The sequence below is a fragment of the Acanthochromis polyacanthus genome, chromosome 2 (assembly GCF_021347895.1).
Source record: "Acanthochromis polyacanthus isolate Apoly-LR-REF ecotype Palm Island chromosome 2, KAUST_Apoly_ChrSc, whole genome shotgun sequence".
Lineage (NCBI taxonomy): Eukaryota > Metazoa > Chordata > Actinopteri > Pomacentridae > Acanthochromis > Acanthochromis polyacanthus.
Window position 1 is genome coordinate 44,432,379 of NC_067114.1, and position 24,290 is coordinate 44,456,668.

The 24,290-nt window shown below is 41.7% G+C and overlaps 1 protein-coding gene across 1 annotated transcript; it reads right to left on the reverse strand.

Moving 5' to 3' along the window:
* Nucleotides 1–445: 445 nt before the first annotated feature.
* Nucleotides 446–24,275, reverse strand: ttc17 (tetratricopeptide repeat domain 17). Its single transcript, XM_022206110.2, has 25 exons — nt 24,073–24,275; nt 23,403–23,492; nt 23,066–23,235; nt 22,785–22,896; nt 20,809–20,940; nt 20,307–20,416; nt 20,068–20,215; nt 17,873–18,012; nt 17,302–17,462; nt 16,767–16,879; nt 16,457–16,606; nt 15,324–15,439; nt 15,012–15,168; nt 14,763–14,834; nt 14,333–14,557; nt 10,455–10,671; nt 7,233–7,352; nt 6,568–6,863; nt 5,554–5,707; nt 5,346–5,466; nt 4,948–5,107; nt 4,421–4,504; nt 2,960–3,079; nt 2,440–2,583; nt 446–1,542 (listed from the first exon to the last, which is right to left on the reverse strand). The coding sequence occupies exons 1-25, from the start codon at nt 24,241–24,243 to the stop codon at nt 1,411–1,413; spliced, it is 3,615 nt and encodes a 1,204-aa protein (XP_022061802.1). The 5' UTR covers nt 24,244–24,275; the 3' UTR covers nt 446–1,410.
* Between the last annotated feature and the right edge of the window lie 15 nt (nt 24,276–24,290).

Here is a 24,290-nt window from a genome sequence, read left to right on the forward strand (position 1 = left end):
GATCTTAACGACAAATATCACAAATATCTGCACTCGTTTTAGAAAATATCAAGCTAGAATGACAAAATACGTAGAAAATATATGAATATTTATGTGTTTGGGCTGGATAATGGAGCTACAGCATTAAATATACAAGCCATAAATCATTTATTACAGATAAGATGGCGTGGCTGTTTGTCCTAAATATGTGAAATATTCTAAGCTATGCTGAAAGTTTTGTCTTTAATCATCAAATCTGCATTCAACAGGGGCCATTATACAGAGAAGGCTGATAAAAAGTCAGACAGTGCCACCTGTAGGCCAGTTTGAAAATGTTTACCTATAAAAAAAACATGCAGTGAGTTTATGATAGTAATATTATTATTATACAGAATACTAGAACGTCTACGGTTTAATTTCGTCTCCAGGATCCAAACACACAAAGAAGTGATGCAGAGAAACAAAGTGAAATCCACACACTGCCTTTAATACTGTACATTTAATACAGATTCCTCTTTAGATTTATTATTTTTTTCTTATAGATGGTCAATGGTAAATCCATTTTTTCTGCCTCATGATTTCCATAAGTTAAGAAGCAAATGTAATAGCATATTTTTCATTTTACTCTCTTTCGTATTTAAATTAGCGTGGCGCAAAAACAAAACAAAAATCAAACAGTTTGCAGGTCCCATATAAATAGGAATGATATAGAAAAACAAAACAAAATAAAAGTGCAATATCTGAGAATTCCCATCCGTTTTAAGAAGCAGAAATATCGTTTGTTGCTCAATTCAAACTCGTTTAACCTCCGAGTTGAGAAGCTCATTCCTTACCATCTCAGCAAAAAAAATAAAAACAGTAAATACTGTTTATCGCGTCCTTTTTAATTAAAATCCCCTGATTAAGTTACATTAAAACATGGCACCGCTTCAGTCTGTTACCGTCCTTGAGAACAATGTCCTGCTTTTATTTTGAAAGCCACCTACTCAAAGCAGAATGTTAAAATGTCTTCAAGAGCAGAAGAGATTCTTCCAATTACCAGAAACTGAAATTAAAACATTGCTTTAGAATTAGCAGAAACTTGAGAACATTTCTCAGTTTTTCACTTCCCCTTCCCTTTTTTTGTTTTTGCAAGTTATGCAAACCGTGACTGTTCTTAACTGTTCGATAACAAAAGGTCCAGCGTTTGAAACACAAGCTTCTGGGCGAGATCATCTACAGTTGTAGCCTAATTTCTTGGGGGTGGGTTAGACCTCGAAGAAATGAAATACAAAGGACCTAGATTGAGCTAGATATGAACCTTGACACCTCACCACGTTCAAGTTTCTTACACCTTTACCTTGCTGCTGTGTGTGGTATTGAGATGAGTGTGCGCGTGTCTGAGCGTTTATCTGATGTGTGCGTGGTCGCCGGGCGCTCTGGTCGAGTGTTTCAGGGCTGACGGCGTTCCCTCTTGGTGAGCAGGTAACACTGGATGGTTCTCAGTCGGTCTTTGGCGGGGGCGAACTCCGGCTGCAGCTTCAGGGTGGACTCGTACCAGCGCATGGCTTTCTCAAACTCCTCCTGTCGACGGGACAAAAATAAAGACACTTGGATCACTCTTTCATGGAGAAGATGGCTGGTTCACGCTCCTGAATTCCTGGGATCTTTCTGCATGGAGTTTGCATGTTCTCCCTGTGCATGTGTGGGTTTTCTACGGGTTCTCGGTCTTCCTCCCACAATCCGAAAACATGCTCAAATTAATTGGAAATTCTATTGGGGCTTTTCCACTAGCACCTACTCGGCTCGACTTGGTTTGTGAGGTTCACCATTAGGACGTAGCATCTGGTACCAGCTACTATTTTAGCACCTACTCTGCTGGGGTTCCAAGAGAGCTGAGTGGAGCCAATAATGTGACGTCTACAGAGTGCAGGCCTCTGATTGGACAGGGAGTGACGACACACGAGAGAGACTCCTTCACGAAAACCAAACACGTCACTTAAAAAAAAAAACTGGCAACAGCAACGGTGCACATTGCTCTTCATGGCAAACAAAAAGCCATAGACTGAGCAGCAAGTACACCATTCATGTCTGATGTGCTGCGTTTGTGCCGCACACAAAAGACGTTAAGGGACTTCCAGGCCACCGTGCTATGACGACTCCACCCACAATGAGGTGAACTAACTGTAAAGGTAAATGACCTAAACCGAGTCGAGTCGAGGCAGGTCCTGTCATAAAGAGCTTGTAGTAAAAGTGCCTGATTTTCTCAGTGTTTACAAGTTGGATTGTTAATCAGCCATGCCTTACACTGTCTCCTAAAACAGACAAAGATGAAGCTTTCTCTGATAGCTGTAAGTAAAGTATTCCAGTTCATGCAACCTTTAACAGACAAGGCATGCTGTGCAAAGGAGGACTTCCTAAATTTTACTAAACAATCCCCCCTGGTGGCTGAAGACACAACGACTGAGCGTGTTGTCGTACCATCGCTATGTAGACGTTGGCGAGGGTGAAGTGGTTCACCACGAAGTGCGGGGCGATTTCTACGGCCATGCGGGCAACTGTGAGGGCGTCCTCCCAGAGCCGGGCGTTCTGGAAGATGTTGGCCAGGCTGATGAGCGGCACGTCCTACGTTCAAGAGGGAAAAAAATACTCGGAATCAGAAAAAGATAGGTCAAGGAAGAAGTCCTGTATGAAGACATAAAAACAAGCTTCAGCCATACTGCATGTGTTACAGGTGATCTATGAACATAAATTGTAATACTGTACATGAGTATAAAGAAGTGCACATTATACGTTTTCAAATTACAAAACACAACCAGATATGTTAATAGAAAAGAATATCCTTTACAGCAGCAAAGTGACAGTAAGAAAGCAAGAAAACACAACTATAAATTACATAGGTGAGGTAAACACACTGAATATACAACAAAAATAACACAAGGATACAGAGAACACAGATCAAAGATTATTTCCACGTGTTAAGTGTTGGTGTCTGACTTACCTTCATGTGATGGGGGGCGTAGTTGAGCGCCTGTCGCAGGCAGTCGATGGCTCTCTTGCCCTGACCTTTCACCCTCCAGTACAGAGCGGCCATGCTGGATAACACCCAGGACGTCTGATTCTGCAGGTTTGGAGGGTAGAAAAGAGAGGAATGAAAGGTGGAACTAAGACTTAACAGGCAGAGTGTTACTAGTGTGGCAGCCAGGTGTGAAAACAGCTGGGTGTTAATGACACACTCTGAAGCTGTGTCGTCGTTTTACTATTTCATCAATTTTAATTAAAAAAAAAGATAATATAACCCTTTACGAGTCCCACAGTGTGAAGATTTGCAGTGTTACAGCAGCAAAGACAACGCAAAGCAGCAGAAAAATAATATTACTGGACAAATCAGTGGTATTTCAACAGATTGTACGCAAGTAGAAAACTAACAAAATAGCATATATTCTAGTGGATACACAAAAAATGCTCACAGGGTTTTTAAAGAGGCTGTGGTATTTCAGAACATCTATTGCAAATGTATTGAACACCACTGTTATGAGAACAGATCAAGGTTTGGTTCGCTAATGCTACACAGGCTAACGTGAAACAGCTGTCTCCCACATCAATCCAACCTTGTTGAATAGACATAAAAGTCTAAAAGGTGCTCTTGCCTTCACTTTGTCTTTATTGTTTGTGATTATTCAAAGAAAGCCTGAAGAGATACTTCGTAAAGCTCAGACAAGGCAGACTGAACCAGCAGGAGTGATTAAATTGTGGCTTCAGAACAGCTTCACAGAGTTGGCTAATGAGCAAATGCTTGCAAAACTTAACGTATTTCTAAACAAGACGACATGGTCATCAATATCCCCCGCCACACGTGATGTCTATATCCAAAATAGTGATCAAGGGCCATAACTCTGTTAAATATTATCGCACAGGTCTCATTTTCGAACTTGATCAAGGTGTCCATGGTGTGAAGCTACACACTAAATTTGGTCATCCTAGCTGTAATAGTTTCTGCGAAAAGCTGCCCCCTTCATGTCGGACGGACGGACGGACAGACGGAGGCATGGACGGATACACGGACGGACGGACGGACACATGGACGCACGGACGCATGCACGGAAGCACGCACGCACGGACGGACGGACGGACGGAAGCACGGACGGAGGCACGGAAGCACGGACGGACGGACGGCGGTCAAACCAATATCCCCCTTTTCCACTTTGTGGAGGCGGGGGATAATAAAGTGTGACGCAATCTGCAAACATGTACTGTACATAAACATTGATATTATAATTGCAGTTCACTGGTGCATGGTGAGCAGCTGCTGCAAAAAAATACAACAAAAAATTGGATCTACACTCCAAGTGGGAAATAGATCTGCCTGGATCGAGAATATACAAAAATTCTTTGCTGCAGTGCATTCCAGACTAATTGTTTTAACGGAAACATTTCTCTTAAACTGTCGGGAACCACGTACCTTCTCTAGAACTTTAGCAATCCGTGTGCCAACCTGCTCAAAGGACTGGGGGGAGAACTTATCTTTACCGAGGTTCTGCAGAACCTGTGGGTTAGAAAAAGAAGAAACACTGTTAGCTAAAAGGTGGAGTTGTGCTGATTATCGAATAAAAATAATAATAGCAGCCTCAGAGTCAAATAGAACATTTTTTCTGTAAAACAAAACAGTGATTTTCAAATCAAAATCAAACCAAATCCTGTTCTTGAGCATGCATCATCTACATTTGTTACAAGTTCTTAACCTCTGATTCTGCACTCTATTAAATTTAACTACTTGTTTTGTAGTTCTAATTTAAGTTCTTACTTTTAAAATTTAACAGGCATCCTTTATGGAAGTGCATGTATGGAGCTGAAACTCTTCTGAATGAGAACAATACCCTTCCACATTAGTTCTGACGTGATTCTGCGTATTTTTGCTGCAATCCCGTTACTGGAATCCCACATTCTGCATTTGAATTCTGGTAATCTGTTGCTCCCGCCTCGGCCTACCTCACGCAGTTGGCTCTCCCCGGTGTAGTGGATGGCGCCACGGTTGGCCACCCCAGCCAGGTGGTCCAGGGTGTGCATGCTGGCAGCGAGGTTGGCGTTGCATAAAGGTTCGGCCGCTGGCTCCTGGAGCGGAGTGGCGAAGTCTATGTGCTCTGTGATGCTGAAAGAAAGCAGCGATGGGAACATAAAAGACCAGAAACTATCTTCACTGAATTTCAGTTGTTGGTACGCTCGGTAATGAGGCAGCAATGCTTTCTTTTTTCCTTTTGTTTTTTACTGTTCCCGATGTTTATTGTTTACCTTGCAGGAATTTAATTGATTCAGCAATAAGAGGCACAGACACACTTTTAACTTGGATTTGTTAGATGTAAGATAACAAAAATGCCTGACAGACTTACTCAATGTTCTTGGCAGAAACAGCCAACCAGGTGCTAGCTACAGTGGTGAGGTCCACCCTCCGGGTCCGCTGACACTCCTCTGGTCCTGGCCAACCTAGACTTGTGTAGTCTCTCCAGCGACCTGCCCAAAAAAACACAAACACGTCTCACTCAGCCGCTCGTTCTCTGTTCATGCTGTCAGGAAGTAAACTGTAGGAGTGTGTGGTACCTGAAGGACCTGGTGACGGGATAGTCGGACCGCTGATCTCCAGCACAGAATGACCTGCAGACAGCGACTCCCCGTTCTGGCCGTCGTCAGAGATGGAAACACTTTCTGACCCGTCCACCTTCGCCTTCCTGACCCGCTTCACCTGGAAAGTGATCTGGAGACGACGACAAGAAGCACTTCAGCCCCACAGTCCTACCCACGTACGACAAGGTTTGGTGATTATTACCGAGTCGTCCGAACCCCGAACGGTTTCTGCTCCATTTTTATGGCAATTCAAGTCCTGCATCTTTACAGAAACGCCACAACTACGGCTAGAAGTAAAGGGAACTCAAAATATTCCAAGAAATTCAGCTTTCACTTTCTTTTGTGTACTGCAAGAAAATAAAAGCTGAATTTATTGGATTATATGTTTGACAAAAATATGTAACAATCTGGAATCAACATGCACAACAGTTATGAAGTCCCTACAGTTAATACCAATACTAGGGGGGGGGGGGGACTGTAGCTCTACATAACAGAGATATTTTACTGCTAACATTTCTATGTGCTCTATGAAAGCACAGCCTTTAGTTCAGCCGAAAAGTCCTTAAACGTGTTTATAAGTCCACTGATCATCAGTCATTGCTTCTCAAATGTCTTGAGGAGTGCAGGATTTTTAATTTTTATAGAATCTGGTCAGAAAAAGCTCTTTATTCTGGGCATTTTTTGTCAGTGAGACATGTAGACTAAAGTGATTTAGATGAAAGATCACACTGTTTGGCTTTGGCATGTCACAGATGCATAGTTAGGATAAGATGTACGTATAAACACAGAATGCTAAATAAAGTATAAGTAGTTCAAGGGGCCACTTGAAAGTTGAAAAATTTGACCTGTAAGCTGTTAAAAAGTCTCAACGATTCTTCCCATTCTGCAGCTTCTTTCCTGACATATGAGGTAGTTTTAGCAGCAGTTTGTTTTGGGGATCAGAGGGTTGAACTCATTTCTGTTATCAGAATAATGAGCTTCCACACTCACCCACTCTGCTCCCTCGTCGTCCTCACAGTTTCCAAAACAAGGCCCGCTGCCGGCTCGGGCCCCCATCACCCGGTCGTTCTTCAGCACCCGGATGCCTCTCAGGTCCCCTCGCTTCCCTCCGACGTCCAGCGCTCCCTCGAATGCTCCCATCAGGTCCTCCTTCAGCTGCCACTCCTCCTCCTTCTCCACTCCTCCTTCTCCGAAGGAAGCCGTCATCTTAGGAGCTCCGGAGGCGGACGGAGACGCCTGCTGCTGTCCAGCTGCCTCACCGGAGCCATTACTGTCCAAGATCACCTCTGCAGGGTGGGAAGAAGAGATAGGAAGTGAGTAAGTTTAAAGCGAGGCTGAGCGACTGGAGCAACCTGATCAGACTCATTTTATTAGAGTAGAAATTAAGTCAACTGACACATGAGACTCATGCAGATAGTTGTTAATTACATTTTGAGAGAAAATATTATGTTATACTATTACAGGACATCACTGAGTTAATAAAGTAGATTCAGCTCCAGACACCGAGGAAAAAGTAGGAAGTATTTCATTATCGTGTGCGTTTGTGGTGGATAGAGCACACATTTTTTTGAATTTCTGAATGATTTCTTTGGATCTTAACTATTTCGTGACTGTTTTTTATTGCCAATGAGGGCGTCATTAATTCTGATTCTTACTCTCAAAGAGCAGGGTGTCCTCCATGGCAGACAGGGCTGGTGCATCCTGCTTCTCTTCACTGCCCTCCCATTCCTCCAGCTGTATGCCAAGCTCATCCTCAGCCACGCAGGCGGCGCCGTCTGGTTTCAACACAAATTTAGGTTCAATTATTGCTGCTCATGCATTCAGAGAAACGCACTCACGCTCAAATGATCGATAAAAAAAAAAAAAAAAATCACACGAATACAAATCATTTTTAAAAAAAGACATTTGACAGAAATGTTAACCAAGAAAAAAAGAAAATCCACACTTTCTTCACACATACTCGTAATTTCATTGTAGATAAGTTACTGGGGAAGGTTGGATAGTAAAGTTAAAGTCCCTGATATAGAGGCTGAGTCAACACCTGAAGATGATATTTATGATGCTCTGATCAAATAATTACAGAAATACAGCAACGAGTGCAGCAACTTGCCACCTTAACGGTCAGAAAACTTAATTTTCCAGCTGGAATATCTGACTAGACAAAGATTGGTTCTTCTTTATTGAATTAAGCATTAATTGGCTCCTACAGTTCCACTCTGGTCATTAATTAAACCTTGAAAAACTCATCTCTGTGTATTTAAGTTACACTTTTAGAGAAAAATCCCTCTTCACTTTAAAATAACAGACAGAACTGTCTAAATTAGCATGAATGTGACCGAAGCATGACAGATTTTGCAATTCCTTCCAGGACAGAAAGTTTCATTTGGTATTTAATTAGATAACTGTGTTTGTTTCTTGAAACAAGCAAATCAGTCCTTTCCGTTTTGATGTCTTTACACTCTGCTGACTCCACGGACTGACTCTGGCAAACCTCAGATCTTCTTCAACTTGGAAACTCATGCGATTGTTGCAGCAGTGTATGGTCCTTTTTGATGCACTGGTGCGTTTATTGCAATTGTTTACGCATTAATTATAAAAATCACAATAAGCCTGAGGTGTGGATTTCTTGTGGAAGGTCACTTTCCGTTACATATTTCACATTAAGCCGGTCCTACTGTGTAGATGCTCATTTTGACGGTGTGTTTAAGTGTTTACATGCTGGGCTCGCTTCGCATGTAGCACAGCTTGGACACATCAAACAGAAGAAGCAAAAGGAGGCAATAAATGTCATTTTTCATATTTGAGCAAGACTGTTAATCTATGTGATATGTTCCTCTACAACCACTAAAAAGATATTATTGCCACATATTTTACTGCAGTAAACCCCGAAAAGATCAAGAATGTGGGCACAGCTGCAGCCATCACAGAATCCAATATGCTAAAAGTTTATTGTGTGTGTGTGTATTTCAACCTTTGCCCAAACTTAAGGTGGGAGTGTGTGTGTGTTTTGTAAGTGCTCATGACCTCATGTACTTGGTGTACTTTATGGGAGCAATATTTAGCTTTACAGAGTAAAAATATAGTCCCTTCTAAATTTGGCATCAGCTATTTTCTGCTGCTTAAATTATTGAGTGGCAAAATTTCTCCACTTCAAAGCACTTTTCTCTTCTCTCCCACTCATATGAATAAAGGAAAGGTGCAGTTTTCTGTGTTCACATCTGAAGGATACGGCTCGTTTTTTTCACAGCAGCTCTTGCAGCTTCGAGGGGACAATGTGGAGGTTTTGTGAGTGTAGGGACCGTGGCTAATTATCCGTTTAGTCGGACAACACAAAAATAAATATTAGCAGGCTTTGAAAAATTGGCTTGAGAGGTGACTAAAAAAAGACAGCAGAGGAATAATTTAGAGGCATCAATTACTAATAAATGATATGCAGTAAATCATACCATAATGGTACATATCCATACATATATATATATATATATATATATATATATTCATCTTGCTTTGCATATTGTCTTTATTATACATTTATTATACTTTAGTAATTCTCGTCCTGTTCTTACAGCCTCATCTGTATCTAACTGCTAGCCTTGCCGTGCTAGACCCAGCTCTGAAGACACAAGGGTCTAGGAACTCTCGACAGGGAGGGAGGCGGGCTAAAAGGTTGTCTTTAAAATCACTCTGCAGCAATTGGGTAGGTATACAACCAATCAGCGCAACGAATAGGCTGACGTAGTTCCTAGAGCGCCGGAAATCAGAGGATGCGGGAGTTCGGTGAAGCCTTCTTTATACAGTCAATGGGTGAAGCTCAAGTATATTACTGACATGTTAACAGAAAGATTATTCAGAGTTGGTGTTAATGGAGCTCAACGACTGTTGTCGTTTTTGTTGTCGACCCTGGCAGAGAATTAAATTTGTTGCCGTGGGTTGTCTAGCACGGCTAGGCTAGTTGTTTCCGGTTGTTTCTGTCAGAATCGTCGCGCCTCTGTCGTCACTTAGTTACGCCCGCCTTCTGACTCTACACTTCATGGTGATTCGTCCACCAGTTTTAGGAGAATCCAACCTCGAGCCTTATGGAGGGTAACTAGACCCTTGTGTCTTCAGAGCTGGGCTAGGCTATCTAACTGCTGTAACATGTAAATTTCCCAGAGAAGAATCACTAAAGCTTATCTTATCTTATTTGCAGAGTAGAACAAACATTCTTTCATTAAACATGAGTGGAAATTCTTAATGTTTTCGATAAAATTCAACTAATTTATAGGGTGACAGATTCGGCTTAATTGCATTTTGGTGTATTATGAACAACACTGAAATCATAAAAGCAAATTAAAATGGAAAACAGCAAACTTACATAGTGTTTTTTTTTTTTTTTACTTTACGTTGTGCTTTTCAGTGCCCGATGGTAGCAGAATTACTAAAAAGATGCTCTCCTGCAGTCAGGAGCAAATTGGGGTTTAGTGTATTGACCAAGGACACCTTGACTGAGTAGCTGCCCACAAATTCGCCAATATATAATATGAAATACATCAAATGTGAACTGCTTTATGGAGCAAATATAGGCCAAGGAGTCGTTCTTCCATTCTGTCAACCTGTGTGACAAACAGCTCAGATTTCAGTTTTTGTTTAAGATGGAGAGATTAACCGATTATTAGAAGCTATTAGAAAGCTTCAGAAGACTTCAATCTCTCCCTGTGTAGAATTTTGGACCCCAAAACATGACATCTTATTTTTAATGCAAATCCTTCTTTAAATAACCTCACTGCTGGTGTTCTGAATCAGCTCAGGTAGCAATACTATCTGAAATCTCAAAAAATAACCTACAAATGGACACAAATATGCAGTAAATTCATCCTGTGTGCGTTTGATTTACTCACCTGAGCAGGGCTGTCGCTGCGACAGATTGTACAGGAAGGGGTAGAACTGGAGGCAACGCAGCAGAGGGAGGCTGGCGCGACACTGTTGGCAGCCGGCGAAGGAGGCGAAGGAGGAGGAGGAAAGGGCCGTCCCCAGGATGTGGCGGAACAAGGCCAGAGCGCCCGTCACGTTGCCCTGGGCCAAGTGCACGCTGACCAGGCTGAGCAGGGCGTGAGGCTGGGGGAGGAAGACCAAACAAAGCAGCACAGGTGAGCTTTACCAGATAAAAGAACAAAGCATTTCTGCAGTTTGTGGTAAATGAAGGGAGGCAAATATTAATATATTGTCATTACTTAGACCAGCGGTGTCAAACATGTGAACCGTGGGCCAAAACCGGCCCTCCAGAGGGTCCAATACGGCCCGCAGGACGACTTTGTAAAGGGTAAAATTTACAGAGACGACATTAACTGCAAACTGTAAATTATAAACTTAAAATAATTTCTAGACAAGGTGTTTTGATCATAAAGAAAAATACTTTATTGTTGAATGTTCTTTTGTCATTTTGTGTCTTGTTTTTGTTGTTTTTTGCCTTTTCTTGTCTGATTTTTGTCGTTCGTCTCATGTTTTTGTCATTTTGTGGGGTTTTTTGTCTCGCTTGTGTTGTTTGGCTATTTTTGTCTTTTTGTTTCCTTTTTTGTCTTTTTTTGTCTTGTTTTTGTCGCTTTATTAGTTTTTTGATCAATCTTTTTGTCCCTTTGTTTTGTTTCGTGTTGTTCATCTCATTTTTTGTCATTTTGTTTCTCATTTTTGTCATTTTATGCGTTCTTTTCGTTTCCTTTTTTAATTTTTTGGTGTCATTTGTGTAATATTTTGTTTTGTTTTTGTCTATTTATTGTCGCTTTATTAGTTAACCCTTTAAGCTTCAGTCAATTCCAGCCGTTTTCAGTACAAAAAATCGCTAATATTCTATTTTTAAATAAAAAAAATTACGAAAAATACGGGGAATATTGGACGCGCATCGGGAGGTGCATTTCCTTGAAAACGACCGATTCGGGGATTTTATACCGACTTCAGGACATGTTTTGGACAAAATAGTTTACTGGCTTGTGTCATCTGATGTAAAAGGTTGGATTATGGCCGTTTTTTGTGGAATCTTTTTTTTTGTGTGTAATAATAAACCCGGAAATGTGAGTCGCGCTGTGTGCTTTGAAGCCGTGTATAGAGAACGGATGGATGAATATTTGTTTTTGTCGGACAAATGTGTTTTTCTCACCCGCTGTGGTAATCGCATCTGAAAGTGGTTTATACCGGCGGATTCATGAGAATCTAAGCTTTCCATCGGCGTATAGTGTTTGTATAATCGTGTTTGCAGCCGTCGGACATTCCTGAAATTCCTATGCAAATTAGTAGGTGTACCGCCGGCAGTACACTGAAGCTTAAAGGGTTAAATTATCAATCTTTTTGTCCCTTTTGTTTTGTTTCGTGTTGTTCATCTCATTTTTTGTCATTTTGTTTCTCATTTTTGTCATTTCGTGCGTTCTTTTCGTTTCCTTTTTTAATTTTTTGGTGTCATTTGTGTAATATTTTGTTTTTGTCTATTTATTGTTGCTTTATTAGTTAATTTATCAATCTTTGTCTCTTTTGTTTTGTTTCGTGTTGTTCATCTCATTTTTTGTCATTTTGTTTCTTACTTTTGTCATTTTGTGCGTTCTTTTCATTTCCTTTTTTAATTTTTTGGTGTCATTTGTGTAATATTTTGTCTTGTTTTTGTCTATTGTTGCTTTATTAGTTTTTTTATCAATCTTTTGATTTGTTTCATGTTGTTCATCTCATTTTTTGTCATTTTGTTTCTCACTTTTGTCTTTTTGTGTCTCATTTTTGCAATTTTGTCTCTTTTTTGTAATCTTTTGTCTTGCTTTTGTTGCTTTTTGTCTGACTTGTTGTTTTGATCATAAAGGAAAACACTATATCATTTGGATCCAAGTACCTGTGACTAAACATTTTTTGTCTTTTTGCAGATAAACTGTGATCTGTAAGTTGCATAATGTTGTTGAAATTGAACTTTTTTTCTTAAGACATTTCAGGTTGTTCATGATCTTTAGTAAAAAGATAATTTCTTAAATGTGAACATTTTCAGAAAGTTTTTGAACTAAATCAACGGAAAAAAACTGGAGTTGTGGTTATTATGCTGTGATTTACTGTTCCGGCCCACTTGACATCAACTTGGAACCTGAACTAAGATAAGTTTGACATCCCTGACTAGACACTTTACCAGGTTATTCTACCTGTGGTTCCCGGATCGGTGCATCATCAGCATTCACTGCATGCACACACCCCCTTTTAGCTCTACGACTCCCTGTTTTGTTCGAGGCTTGATTTAACAAGATGTTGGAAATGTTCCTTATTGATTTTAGTCCATGCTGACTCGATCGCATCTTGCAGATCCTGCACTTTTTTTTTTTTTTGGGCACACATTCTTGCTTTAAATTTTCCCAAGGTGCTATTTGTGGAGGGACGTGCAGGCCACAGGAGAAGGCTGAATTCATATGTTCCTGGAAGCACCAAGAGATGATGAATGCTTCTGTGAGACAGTGCAATATACCGCTGGAAAGTGTACGTGTGGCCATTAAAAATCGCATTTAGTCAGCAAGGTTTGTGCATGACGAGGCATTAAAATGTTGCTTAACTAGTATTATCTGAACTAGAACAGCTGATAATGACTTTAGACCTTTAATTTAGTGTAATATTTTGTGGTAAAATGGTAGAAATAGAAATGTTTTTCATTCATTCTCAGGCATAAGTTTCTATTTTTGCATCCAGGAAGAGCACAAGAAGAGTAAGATGACCCCACTGGCCTTATTAGATCATAACTGATGCAAGTACATTAGGATCAAGTTTGTTAATGAGTGTTGACATGCTAGTTATTCGTGTCAACTAATACAAGTTTAAAGCACAGGTAAACTTACTGTACGCTGTAGAATCATTACAGTTCAACTCTAAAATGATAAAACCCTGCAGGTTTGTGTCTTTACTAGTGGTGGATGTGATTAAAAATTAATCTAATTAATTAGAGATTCACAATTAATTAATCGCATTGTCAAATTTATTATTGATTTAACCAGGCAAATTAGTTGAGAACTAGTTCTCATTTTCGATAACGACCTGGTCAAGAGGCAAATAGCAACATTTGACACAATAAGCAAAGTTTTTCAGTTTAAATATATTTTGTTTGATGACTGAATTACTGAATAGACATATACATGAACTTAAACAACAAAATTTTTTGTTTCATTTCTATTTATCTGCATTTTTCATCTGTCTGCTACATTCACAGATTACTGCAAACTCAAAGTGCAATTACAGTGATTATATTCAACATTTTAAGACTTTCTGAAAACTCAGGCACTTTCAATGTCTTCTAAAATGGTCTATTATGGGATGGCTGCACTGTTTGTCGGTACCAGGACTGTTGTAGCTACATTAGCTCTGGAGCTAACAGCAACATGTTTTGCATTGAGGCGATACCGTCGGCTTGAAGTGCTGCAGTGATAACAAAACTCTTGTGCAACTTGCACACAACCACGCATTCATCTAAGCTGACATTGGGAAGATTTTTAAGGGAAAACCTTCTGCCCAACAAGCTCGATGTGGTCTCGTCTTCCTTCACCGTTCACCAAACTTTCTTTACATTACTCAGTGTCTTCTGTGCATCTTCTTCACAGCTGGCAAACAGACTTTAGGTTCATTACCGCCACCTACTGGGCTGCTGTAGTGTGTGCATCAGTGTTACCAGTGTGTCAGAAATTAGGGAAGTGAGAAAGGTGTGATTACTTTTTACTGCGTAATTTGTTCTGGAATCAATTCATCGAAAAGACGGCGTTAAAGTCCCAGTCTTTACCTCTGATGCATTGACTGCCAACGCGTGCTCCAGCAGCGTTTGTGCGTTGGTGGTCAAGCCGTGGTGCAGCAGCAGGTTAGCAGCATTGGTGAGGGGCAGATGGCGATGGGAAGGCGGAGTCAAGCTCAACGCTTGGCGTAGGAACTGCAGGGCTCGGCTGCCGTTGCCTTTGGCCCTCCAAAATAAAGCAGCCTCGTTGTAGACCTGCCAGCGTGGCATAGAGTCCTGCGTATGGAAACAAATATCTCTTACCTCTACAAACAAATGGCTTGAGAGAGAATGATAGAAATCAAATTTGAGATGCGTAAAACTTAAAGAAGGTCAGAGAGTGTCAGCTCTCGTGTTCCATTTGGGCTTTTCAGTATTTTTACACCGGGTAGTGAGATAGATTACAGCGCTACAAAAGCAGAGGAGTGAGCATCTCTCTTACTTGTTTCACAGCTTCAGCTATTCTGTGGCCGATTTGCTCCAGAGTCCATCCTCCGCTGCGTAACTGCAGTATCTGCAAACAAACACAGCGACATTCATGATTTCATTTTCTCCTGCACGCACACAAACACACCGAGTAAAAGTATGTTTACAGCTGCAAACAGACTGCACATGGAATTCATTCATGGTTCTCATTTTCTTATGCAAATATCTGTTCCTCACGCACATAAATAAACAGGAAGACAGGTACCTGGGAGGCAAATGGGTCTGGCAGCTCCTTTTCTTCCAGTGGCCAGTCTAGTGAGGCCGGCAGCAGGGCTGGATATGGCTGGGGGACGGGACTACAGTCTGGTAAAGCTGCTGTCAGGGAAGGAGAGCTGCTTCCATAGAGGAGAGCTGCCACTGGGCTGAGGAAACACGGTTAGATAGGTTGAACAAGTCAGTTTCTGGAAGTATAAGCGTTCACATTTACCCTCAAATTTATACTCTCTGCTTTTAGGTATTCTGCAGTTCAGAGGATAATTCTGAAGAACATATATGTACCCACAAAATGCACACTGACCTGAGGCCCTGTGTTTCAGGCGGAAGGTAGTAAGTTGGTAGCAGGTGAGCAGCAGGAACACTTGGATATTCGCGGTCACAGTCGGCCCTCTGAGGCCACAACACCCTCTGGATGTCCTGAAGCAAAAACACACTCAGAGTTAGTAACTCTGATTCTTCAAAACAACCCCATGGTCTAATATTCAGGTTATCGTGAGTTTACAGGTAAGCGAGACACTTTCCAGGAATTAGAGAGCTTTCAATTACTATACAGCTCTGGAAATAATTACTGGACTGCTGTGACCTCAGTTTTCTGCCTGTTCCTTCATGTGTGTTGTAATGAAAAGCTGTTTTGCGAATTTAAAGGTGGTTGGCCAGTCCCTCTCTCACAGGGAACATTGGACGCGCATTGCGAGGTGTATTTCCTTGAAAACGACCGATTCGTGGATTTTATACCGACTTCAGGACAAGTTTTGGACAAAATAGTTTACTGGCTTGTGTCATCTGGATGTAAAAGGTTGGATTATGGCCGTTTTTGTGAATTATTTTCATCTGTGTGTAATAATGAACCCGGAAATGTGAGTCGCGCTGTGTGCGTTGAAGCCGTGTATAGAGAACGGATGGATGAATATTCGTTTTTGTCGGACAAATGTGTTTATATTACCCGCTGTGGTAATCACATCTGAAAGTGGTTTATACCGGCGGATTCATGAGAATCTAAGCGTTCCATCGGCGTATAGTGTTTGTATAATCGCGTTTGCAGTTTCAGACATTTAGCAAATTGCTTATGCAGATCTCAAAGTGTACCGCGGGCGGGACACTGAAGCGCGACGGGTTAAATTATTATTTGTTATGTGCGCAATGACCAGTCTGTAGAAAATTGTCTTGCTTGAAACCGGTCCGTGATGCAAAGAAAGGTTGCTCAACTACAATGAAACTGAATAAACTAAATAAAATGAATAAACTAAAATTCAAACTAAATTCCCAAAGTTGACGGTCTGTTGTGTAGACAGCAGGTCTAATAATCGTTTCCAAAACTGTAATTATGGCTACTTAATTGGTAAAATACTTTTGTGTTCTTCATTGTTTTCAGTTGTAATGCAGCAGTTTCTCTACAGTTGCTGTACAATGTGAATTACTGCTTCGGTTTCTTGCCTGTGTGTAATCCTGGTTGCCCCACAGGGCAGCAGCAGGGTCCTGGTCCCCGGACACAGAGGGATGGAGCTGGGGGTTCGCTGCTGTCTGGTTGGAGTTGCGCTCTGATACGAGTGCCACACTGGTTGCCACTGACACCTCCTCTCCAAACTATAAAAAAGCAGGAACAGAGGAAGTGAAACCGAAGCGAGATGCAGCGTTGCCTTGGAGGAAAGAAAAGAACGCGGTAGAAATAAAGAAAACCCCTTCATTGAGTAGACGTGTCCAAATACTTGGCTGGTACCGTTTGTCCTGCATTGAAGAAACTCACTTGGACGTAGTGGACGTGTTCAAACAGATCGCCCCGGTGATAGCGCACCGGCAGGTCAAAGGGGCAGTAGAGGCTACGCTGCTGTTGACCCAGCCGACACATCTGATGGTTCCCTGAAACACACATCACCCACAACACTCAGCTGCTGAACAACGCTGCAGAATCAACCAAAACGCATGAAGATTAAAGCTAGAATAAGAAGACAGCATCTTGTGCAAAACCTCGCTTCCTCACAAGTTCCATTCAGTCACATTTACCTCCACAGCAATGCAACTTCTGCTTTGTGTAGCCAATATATAAACTTCTTGGAACTGATAGACATCCCTTCACGCTCTCGTCTAGTATAGAATATCACAACCAGCACAAGTCGCCAAGTTACTTCTCGAGCAGCTAAACCAATTAACTTCAGGAAAGAATTTAATATACTGTAGAAACAATCCTAGAAGACAGAAGCAATCAGCTGAATTATGGGATTACACTACTTGCACAATTGTCCCATCATGTTCTGGTCTAGCTACTGTGCGTGGCATCCTACCAAGTTGGGCTTCTTTGGCCATCTGGGTTTCGTGGATAATGTTGCGCAGGATCTGCTCCTCCTGCAGCAGCTTGTGTTTGTCCAGTGCCTCCTGCTGGCGAAGGTAGTGGTCGTGCTGCTTCTGGTACTCCTTCAGCTCATTCAGAGTCCGCTGCAGGGATCTATAAATACAGGAAAAAGATGAGGAAGGGAAATAAAGGACAGCTGGCAGACGTGCATAGCTGGATATCTGCAAAAAAAGAAAAAAATCCTGTCTGTGCTGTGTCAGCTCTGGGTATCTTTCTCCTTACTTCTATACTGTTTGCACCATTTCTCTTCATGAAAACCGAAGCTAGCCAATCACAGCTCCAGGTATTCTAAACTGCTTATCAGCTTACAAGCCCATTTGTGAAGAAAAAGAAAGAGAAAACAGCAGCTCACAGTTTCTTATTTGCGTCTCCCAGCTTGGTGAGGTCTTGGTACGACAGTGAATCTTACCTTTATGTAATATTTTGATTTTGTGTGCACTACAGGGTAACTCCCGGGGAAAAAAATTGAAGCGCAGGAGCGTGTGTTTCGAGTGCTTGCCTACCTGTGCTGGGCTTCCAGGCGCTGCTCCAGCTTTTGCTGACAGAGCACAGCGTGTTTCCTCCTCAGGGCCTGCTCAAAGCCTGGCTGGGCCTGCAGTGCCTGCTCGTAGCACAGCACCGAGTGGTTGTATTCCCCAAGCATCTGCTCGGACAGCAACAGAAGAGGAGGAGAATAAAGAGCACGGACACGGCAGAGGTCAAACTCTCATTTGTTTCATGTAGAAATCAAGCTGTGACAACACCACAAACAATAAACAGACTAAAAATATGCACAAAGCAGTACACATTGGCATAAAGCTCTGGGGACTCCAACAGAAGAGCTATATATAAACGAGCTTGGTAAAATGCTGGTGATTTAATTAAGTCCCCTGGCAACCAGAGCAGTTCTTTTACAAGTCTTGGCTGGCGATGCGCTGAACAATCGAAACAGCATTTTCCTTAAATATTGACCAATAAGAAGAGATGTTGCTGATGGCTCCGTCTCTCTCTGAAACTCAACCGCACATTGAGATAGCAAAAACTTTCACCGATAAACACGTTTCTCCTCTGAGCTACTGCCTCAACAGGAGATACAGCAGCAGAAAGTTGGAGTAGGTCAGTGTTTCCCACACACAGACTTGACTTAGGCAGGCTGCCCAGGTAGATTAACAGTTGCCAAAGTATATCTGGCAGCCCATTTTATCGTTTATTATTTTTACTTTTCACGAGTCCAAAGGGACAATCCTGGACGTATTTGTGGTGGTGGGTCATGACAGCCATCGATATGGATTTTTAAAGGATTTCATAGTTGAGTTGCTCTCTCTCTCTCTCTCTCTCAAAAACACTGATAGTAAATTTTAAAAAGTCAGTAACACTCCCTGCTCTCTGTGCACACTCGCAATCAGAGCATGTACAGGAGGAAGGACTATTTTTGGCTTTTCCCCATAGAAAGCATGGCTGGCTGAACCTCTAAACAGAATCAAACTCATGATTTTTTTGTAACATAAATGCCTCTGCACAGATTCAAGTTAACTGTGATAAGTCTGTCTATCTATGCTCTTCACACTGCTGTCAATCTCAGGACCCAACTCTTATTAGGTTATTAGCAAACATGGAAGACTCTTTGTGCTGCTCTTTTCAGATTTATAGTCTTGCTTGTTGCATTCTGCAGAATTAGAGAATGGTCTGCTGCACTTCATTATCATTCTGCTATAGAGGGAAAAACACCGTGGGTTGTTTTATTTCTTTAAGTCAATCACAGACAAACTTACTGAAAAACAGCCAAGCCACTGAACTGCACGATCCAAATTCTCCGCAAAACTTGAAATTTTCAGTGCGATAAACTGCACTAAAAGAAGTGGCTGTTGGTATTTCCCGTAGTCTGGTGGATTATTTTGAAAACAAGAAGGGAAATATGAAAAAAGCTTACACTCAAAGCTGAATCAGACTAAAGAAGGCCTCACTGTGGTATGAAAAACGTGTTTATACTACCCAACCCTGGCTTGTAGCTGCTAACTAGCCTTTATTGTCTGGACCAAAGGTACAGAGAAGCCGTCTTAATGTGGCGTGAACCTGGCCTATTTGTTTTCTCTGGAACAACAAACATGCATATCATTTGGATTATTGCTACACTGGAATTTGGGCTCATCTACGGACTCTTTATGGCTGATTTGTGCTAACTCGATCATCCCTGCTGGCACATATTTAACAGTGGCCGCCTGTTAGCATTACTTCCTTATAGACGGCATTTGCATTATTTAATAATTAATTCGAGAAAGCCTGGGTGTTCCTCGTTCTGCATGCAAATACCCACCGCACCCTATTAGCTACTGAAAGCACAAGAACTTCATTCTGTAGGAAACACTGGTGGTAGTAGAGAGACAACAGGAACAAAAACTCTGTACTAGTCTCCTAATTACCTATTTTTTTTTTCTTACCAACATCTAGGAGTTTGAATTTGTTTGTAAGAACAAGTTGACAGTAAAAAAAAGAGGATAAACATTTCTCTTAAAATGAATCTATTTGACAGTGAAGTTCACTGGATAATTTTGCTTCAAACTGTTTTCAATAATAGACCCTAAAAGTCAAAGAAAATAATTCTATTTGTAGAGTGTACAGTACAGCTAAAATCAGAAAACAAAACCTATCGACTAGATGTTAAGCCTGAGGTGTAAAGACACAAGTTTCACCGCATTGGAAAGACTTCTTTTCAACTCACAGCATAAATGTTGCCTAAGGTGTAGTGGCTGGTGAAGAGGTCTGAGGTAAGGTCGAGGGCGGCGTGGGCGAGGATGGCAGCGTCTGCTGAGAAATGGGCGCGGTGCAGGATGTTGGCCATGTTGACCAGAGCTACATCCTTATGCTGCCTGTGAGAACACACAAGCACACCTGTGAGGGAACTCGCGCAATAAAAACAGGACAATAGTGCAGAAAGCCTCCCGACCGGGCTGACCGTACCTCGGGGAGAAATGTAGTGCACGAACCACACAGTCCACCGCCCTCTGAGGCTCGTTCTTCATACGCCAGTAAAACGACGCCATGTTGTACAGCACCCAGGATGACGAATTCTGCAACACAGAACCGTAAAGTCATGTTTTCTTATGTCTTCGAAAGATTAATTGCTGATCATTAGGCCTCTGTGGAACGCAGTGGAAAAGGAGCTCACTCGCTGAAGCGCTGAATGTGTCTGGGCTTGTACTGACAGTGACAAATACTTTGTTGTCATAAACCCATCAGAAATGTGTGCAGTTTTAAATATAGGTGTATTAGCTGCACACATTTCTGATGCTGACTGACAAGTAGATAAATACACCCACATGCATATGTACACAAAACTCCAAAGACACAGCTCTGCACTAGTAATTATTTCTATAAAATAAAAACCCTCTTCTCGTTTTTTCTTCTGCACACATTCCACAGAACACACCACAGCTATTTGTACAGTTTACAGGGACCTTACCCTCAGTAAGCCTTGATGGATGCGATGGCCCACTTCGTCGACACTGTGACCCAGCTTATGAGACAATGAACTAAAAATGGGATCCTCCTTAGAAAGAATCGGAGAGGTCAAGTTTGCCCTCTCCTGCACACCCTAGAATAGACAAAAGGTGGGAGTTAACCACATGGAAATTCAGCAGGTCAAACACAAAGGCTGAAATCTATGTTGTGCACGCAAAAAGCAGCACACAAGCACCAAGACTGAGGGAAATACTCAACTAGACAAACACCATACCAAATTCCAAAGCACATACTGTCTTCTGTCGCTGCATAGAAAACAAATATGATGCGGCGGTGACCACCCACACTGAGCTAACCCGACAGGCAATTCGTGCATGGCTCAAAGAAATGCAGTGAAGGAATCTGGGCATCCCAAAATATCAACTTTATTCATTTATTTCTTGCCCCATAAAACAACAATTCCTTTTAATCTTTCCCCGAGGGCCCCGTTTCTAAAATCATGTTGTTGTACTCGAACTGAACCCTTAAGAGAAAAGCTGTTCTCGAGATCCAGAGACACAGATTACAGCCGCTTGCAGATCTCCATAGAGACATTTTCTATTGCTAAAATGGTCACTGAATACATATGTCTGGATATATGGCTCTGAGGGAAATGTACCTTTAAATATCATACAATATCTAAGGTTGAAAAACTGCAACAAAAAGGAAGGATAGTTCTGAGCTATTCAGATTAAATGTATTGACGCGCAGCTGATTACACTCTGGGTCTTTAGATTGCCTTTTCCATTAAGCTCTTGGGGTCATTACAAAGGATAATTACAACACTTGCTTTACTTGCTCTTGATGCTTCGGTAACCATGTAACCGAAACTGATCTAGATGCGACTGCTTTAGCCGTTAGTGCGCTAATTAACAGGACAAATCTGCACAGGCGCTAACAAATGATGACAGTTACATCCATACTGTGCAAGTACATCTTGATAATCAGTACATGTAAGCTTGTGACTACTTTATGTGAGCCACATATTTATTTTCCAGTGAAATTGTAAACAGCGCACTGCTGCAGAAAAGCATGTCAGCTCTGCCAAACTAAAGATTAAATTCAACAGTATGCTTATATTTGATGAATAAAAATGGCTGAAAGCATATTTAAACAAGAACTGTACTGCAGCACGTTTAGAAATAAAACTAAGGGCACCCAGGTAGCTCATCTGGTTAAGAAGGCAACCCATAAACAGGGGCTGTAGTCCCCAATGCAGCGGCCTGGATTCGATTCCAGCTCATGGCCCTTTGCTGCAGATTTCCCCCCATTCTTCTCCCTACTTTCCTGTCTGCCTCTCTACATTAACTGTCTAATAAAACCAACAACAGGCCAAAACATACCTTGAAAGAAAAGAAACAATATTAAGGCCAACTCATAGTCTTTGCATTCAAACAAAGGGCACTCGTGGATGTTTTTTAAAAGCTGGCTGTGGCTTTTTACAGGATACAGCAGCTTGTTACAGATTCAGCTGTAGCACCGCGCAAGTAATAACTCCTGAGGTGTGCCAAATGCTATGCAAAAGTCTGCAGGTGGAATTTATTGCCTTCCTGTCCCAAAGCTCACTTGGGCAGACGTAGCGCAAGGATTTCTGGAAAATTTAGAACTTCGCACAGTGTGTGGGTGCCACTAAACAAATCAAAGTAATTCAATTACAGCTCTTTAAAAGATGAATTATAAAAGGCAAATGTCCTTGCACAGCCTCTGCTTAAAAAGAGCAGTAATTTTATGTGTGTTTTCATTGCATACAGTCAGTACAGATGACAAAATTTACATCACGCTTATGGACACGTGAAAAATAAACCTTCCCATCTTAAATACATACACTTACATCAGATTCATTTTAACAAAACTTTCAATTACTGATGAAAAAGAGAGCTAGATGCACCTCATTATTGTGAATCACCCCATCAATTGACAAATTCAGCCTCTACTCACCCTGAGATGCTGGAAAGCATGGATACTATAAGGTAGCTCAAACAATTTGGCACAGTCAGGCTTTTCTAGATCTGGAGGCAAAGCAGACCGAGAATCCACGTAGTCTTCAGGGCTGCAAGGAGGAGAAAAAAATTACTTTAACGTGGCAATTATATCACAAATCTGCACAAAAATCTTGTCGAAAGACACCTGCAGGAACTGGAACAGAGTGTATAGCGTGTGCTCTCACAACAACATATAAATTAAAACAAAAATGTTGGCATGTTTTATTTACAGCTCACCTGATGTCTTTGCTTTCCAAGGAGATATAAGTGCCGTCGTACAGATCCAGGTCTCCCAGTGGAACCTTCGCCATTACACAGTCTGCATCCTCTTTGTAATGTCTCTGCTCCAGACCTGTATCTCTGTCCTCATTCTCCTCAATATGGATCTTCTGGGCCACTAGCTGCTTCTGCTCAACAATTACCAGGGACAGAAAAACAGTGAGGACTGGGAAAAACAAGAGTTTGACACTTGACAGAGCATGTAACGCAAAGTAATGAATACTGCAGTGACAGGATGTGTTACTGCTAACGGTTGTTTGTCAAAATTCAAACGGAACAAGTGTAATCTACACACCTCCAGCTTCTTGAGGTAGTTAACACGGGTCTCTTGTCTCATAAAGATTACAACATCGTGTGGATGTTTCAGATTCAAAGGAGAGTCCACCTGAAACGAAAACAGTGGCATGCTTTTCTAGTCTCACTCAATGCAAAACAGATTCAGGCGGCAGTCTAATCAACAGACGTGATAGCATCTTAAAGCTCGATTTATCTAACTTTACTATTTCAGATGTGCAGCTTTTTCTAGTCAAGCACTGACACATAAACACGGGGTTTCTTCATTAAAGAGAGCAGCAGTTTGTTGGCAGCTGGCACTAACCGACACTGACGTTACACCTGGCTTATTTATTTATTATAATTTTGAGGCAGACGTTTACAAAGGACTGAAATTATTTGCTCATTTTGAACTCGACCTGTCAAACACATAGATAAGGCAGCGTTAAGTTAACTAGTTTGATTAGGCTAGGAGCTTTAGCCAAACAAAATGCACCTTAATGCCAACAGTAGTTTCTCTTTATGCGCAACGCTACCGACGACTGCAAAACGAGCAGTGTTGAGTTGGAATAAACACAACAATCACGTTAGTAAACAACGAAACATACTGGTTAATGCTAAGGAAAATTGTTAGCTTCCCGAGCTAGCCACCTCACGTACGCGTTAGCAGGTCAATGAGCTAACTGTCATACTTGTTGTTGGATCTTCCCATCCTCCGTGACAACCCAGTGTGTCGTAGCTCCGCCGGAGTCCACTATAAGTATGCAGAGAAGGATGAAAAGCTTCCCCTGAAACGCCGTTTTTCGCGAATAGTTGACACGGCAGGGCAAAGACTCAGGACAGATTTTCCTGAGATCCGCCATCTTTTTCTGTCTGTTCTCGGCTCCCGCGGTAGTGACGCACTCCGGCA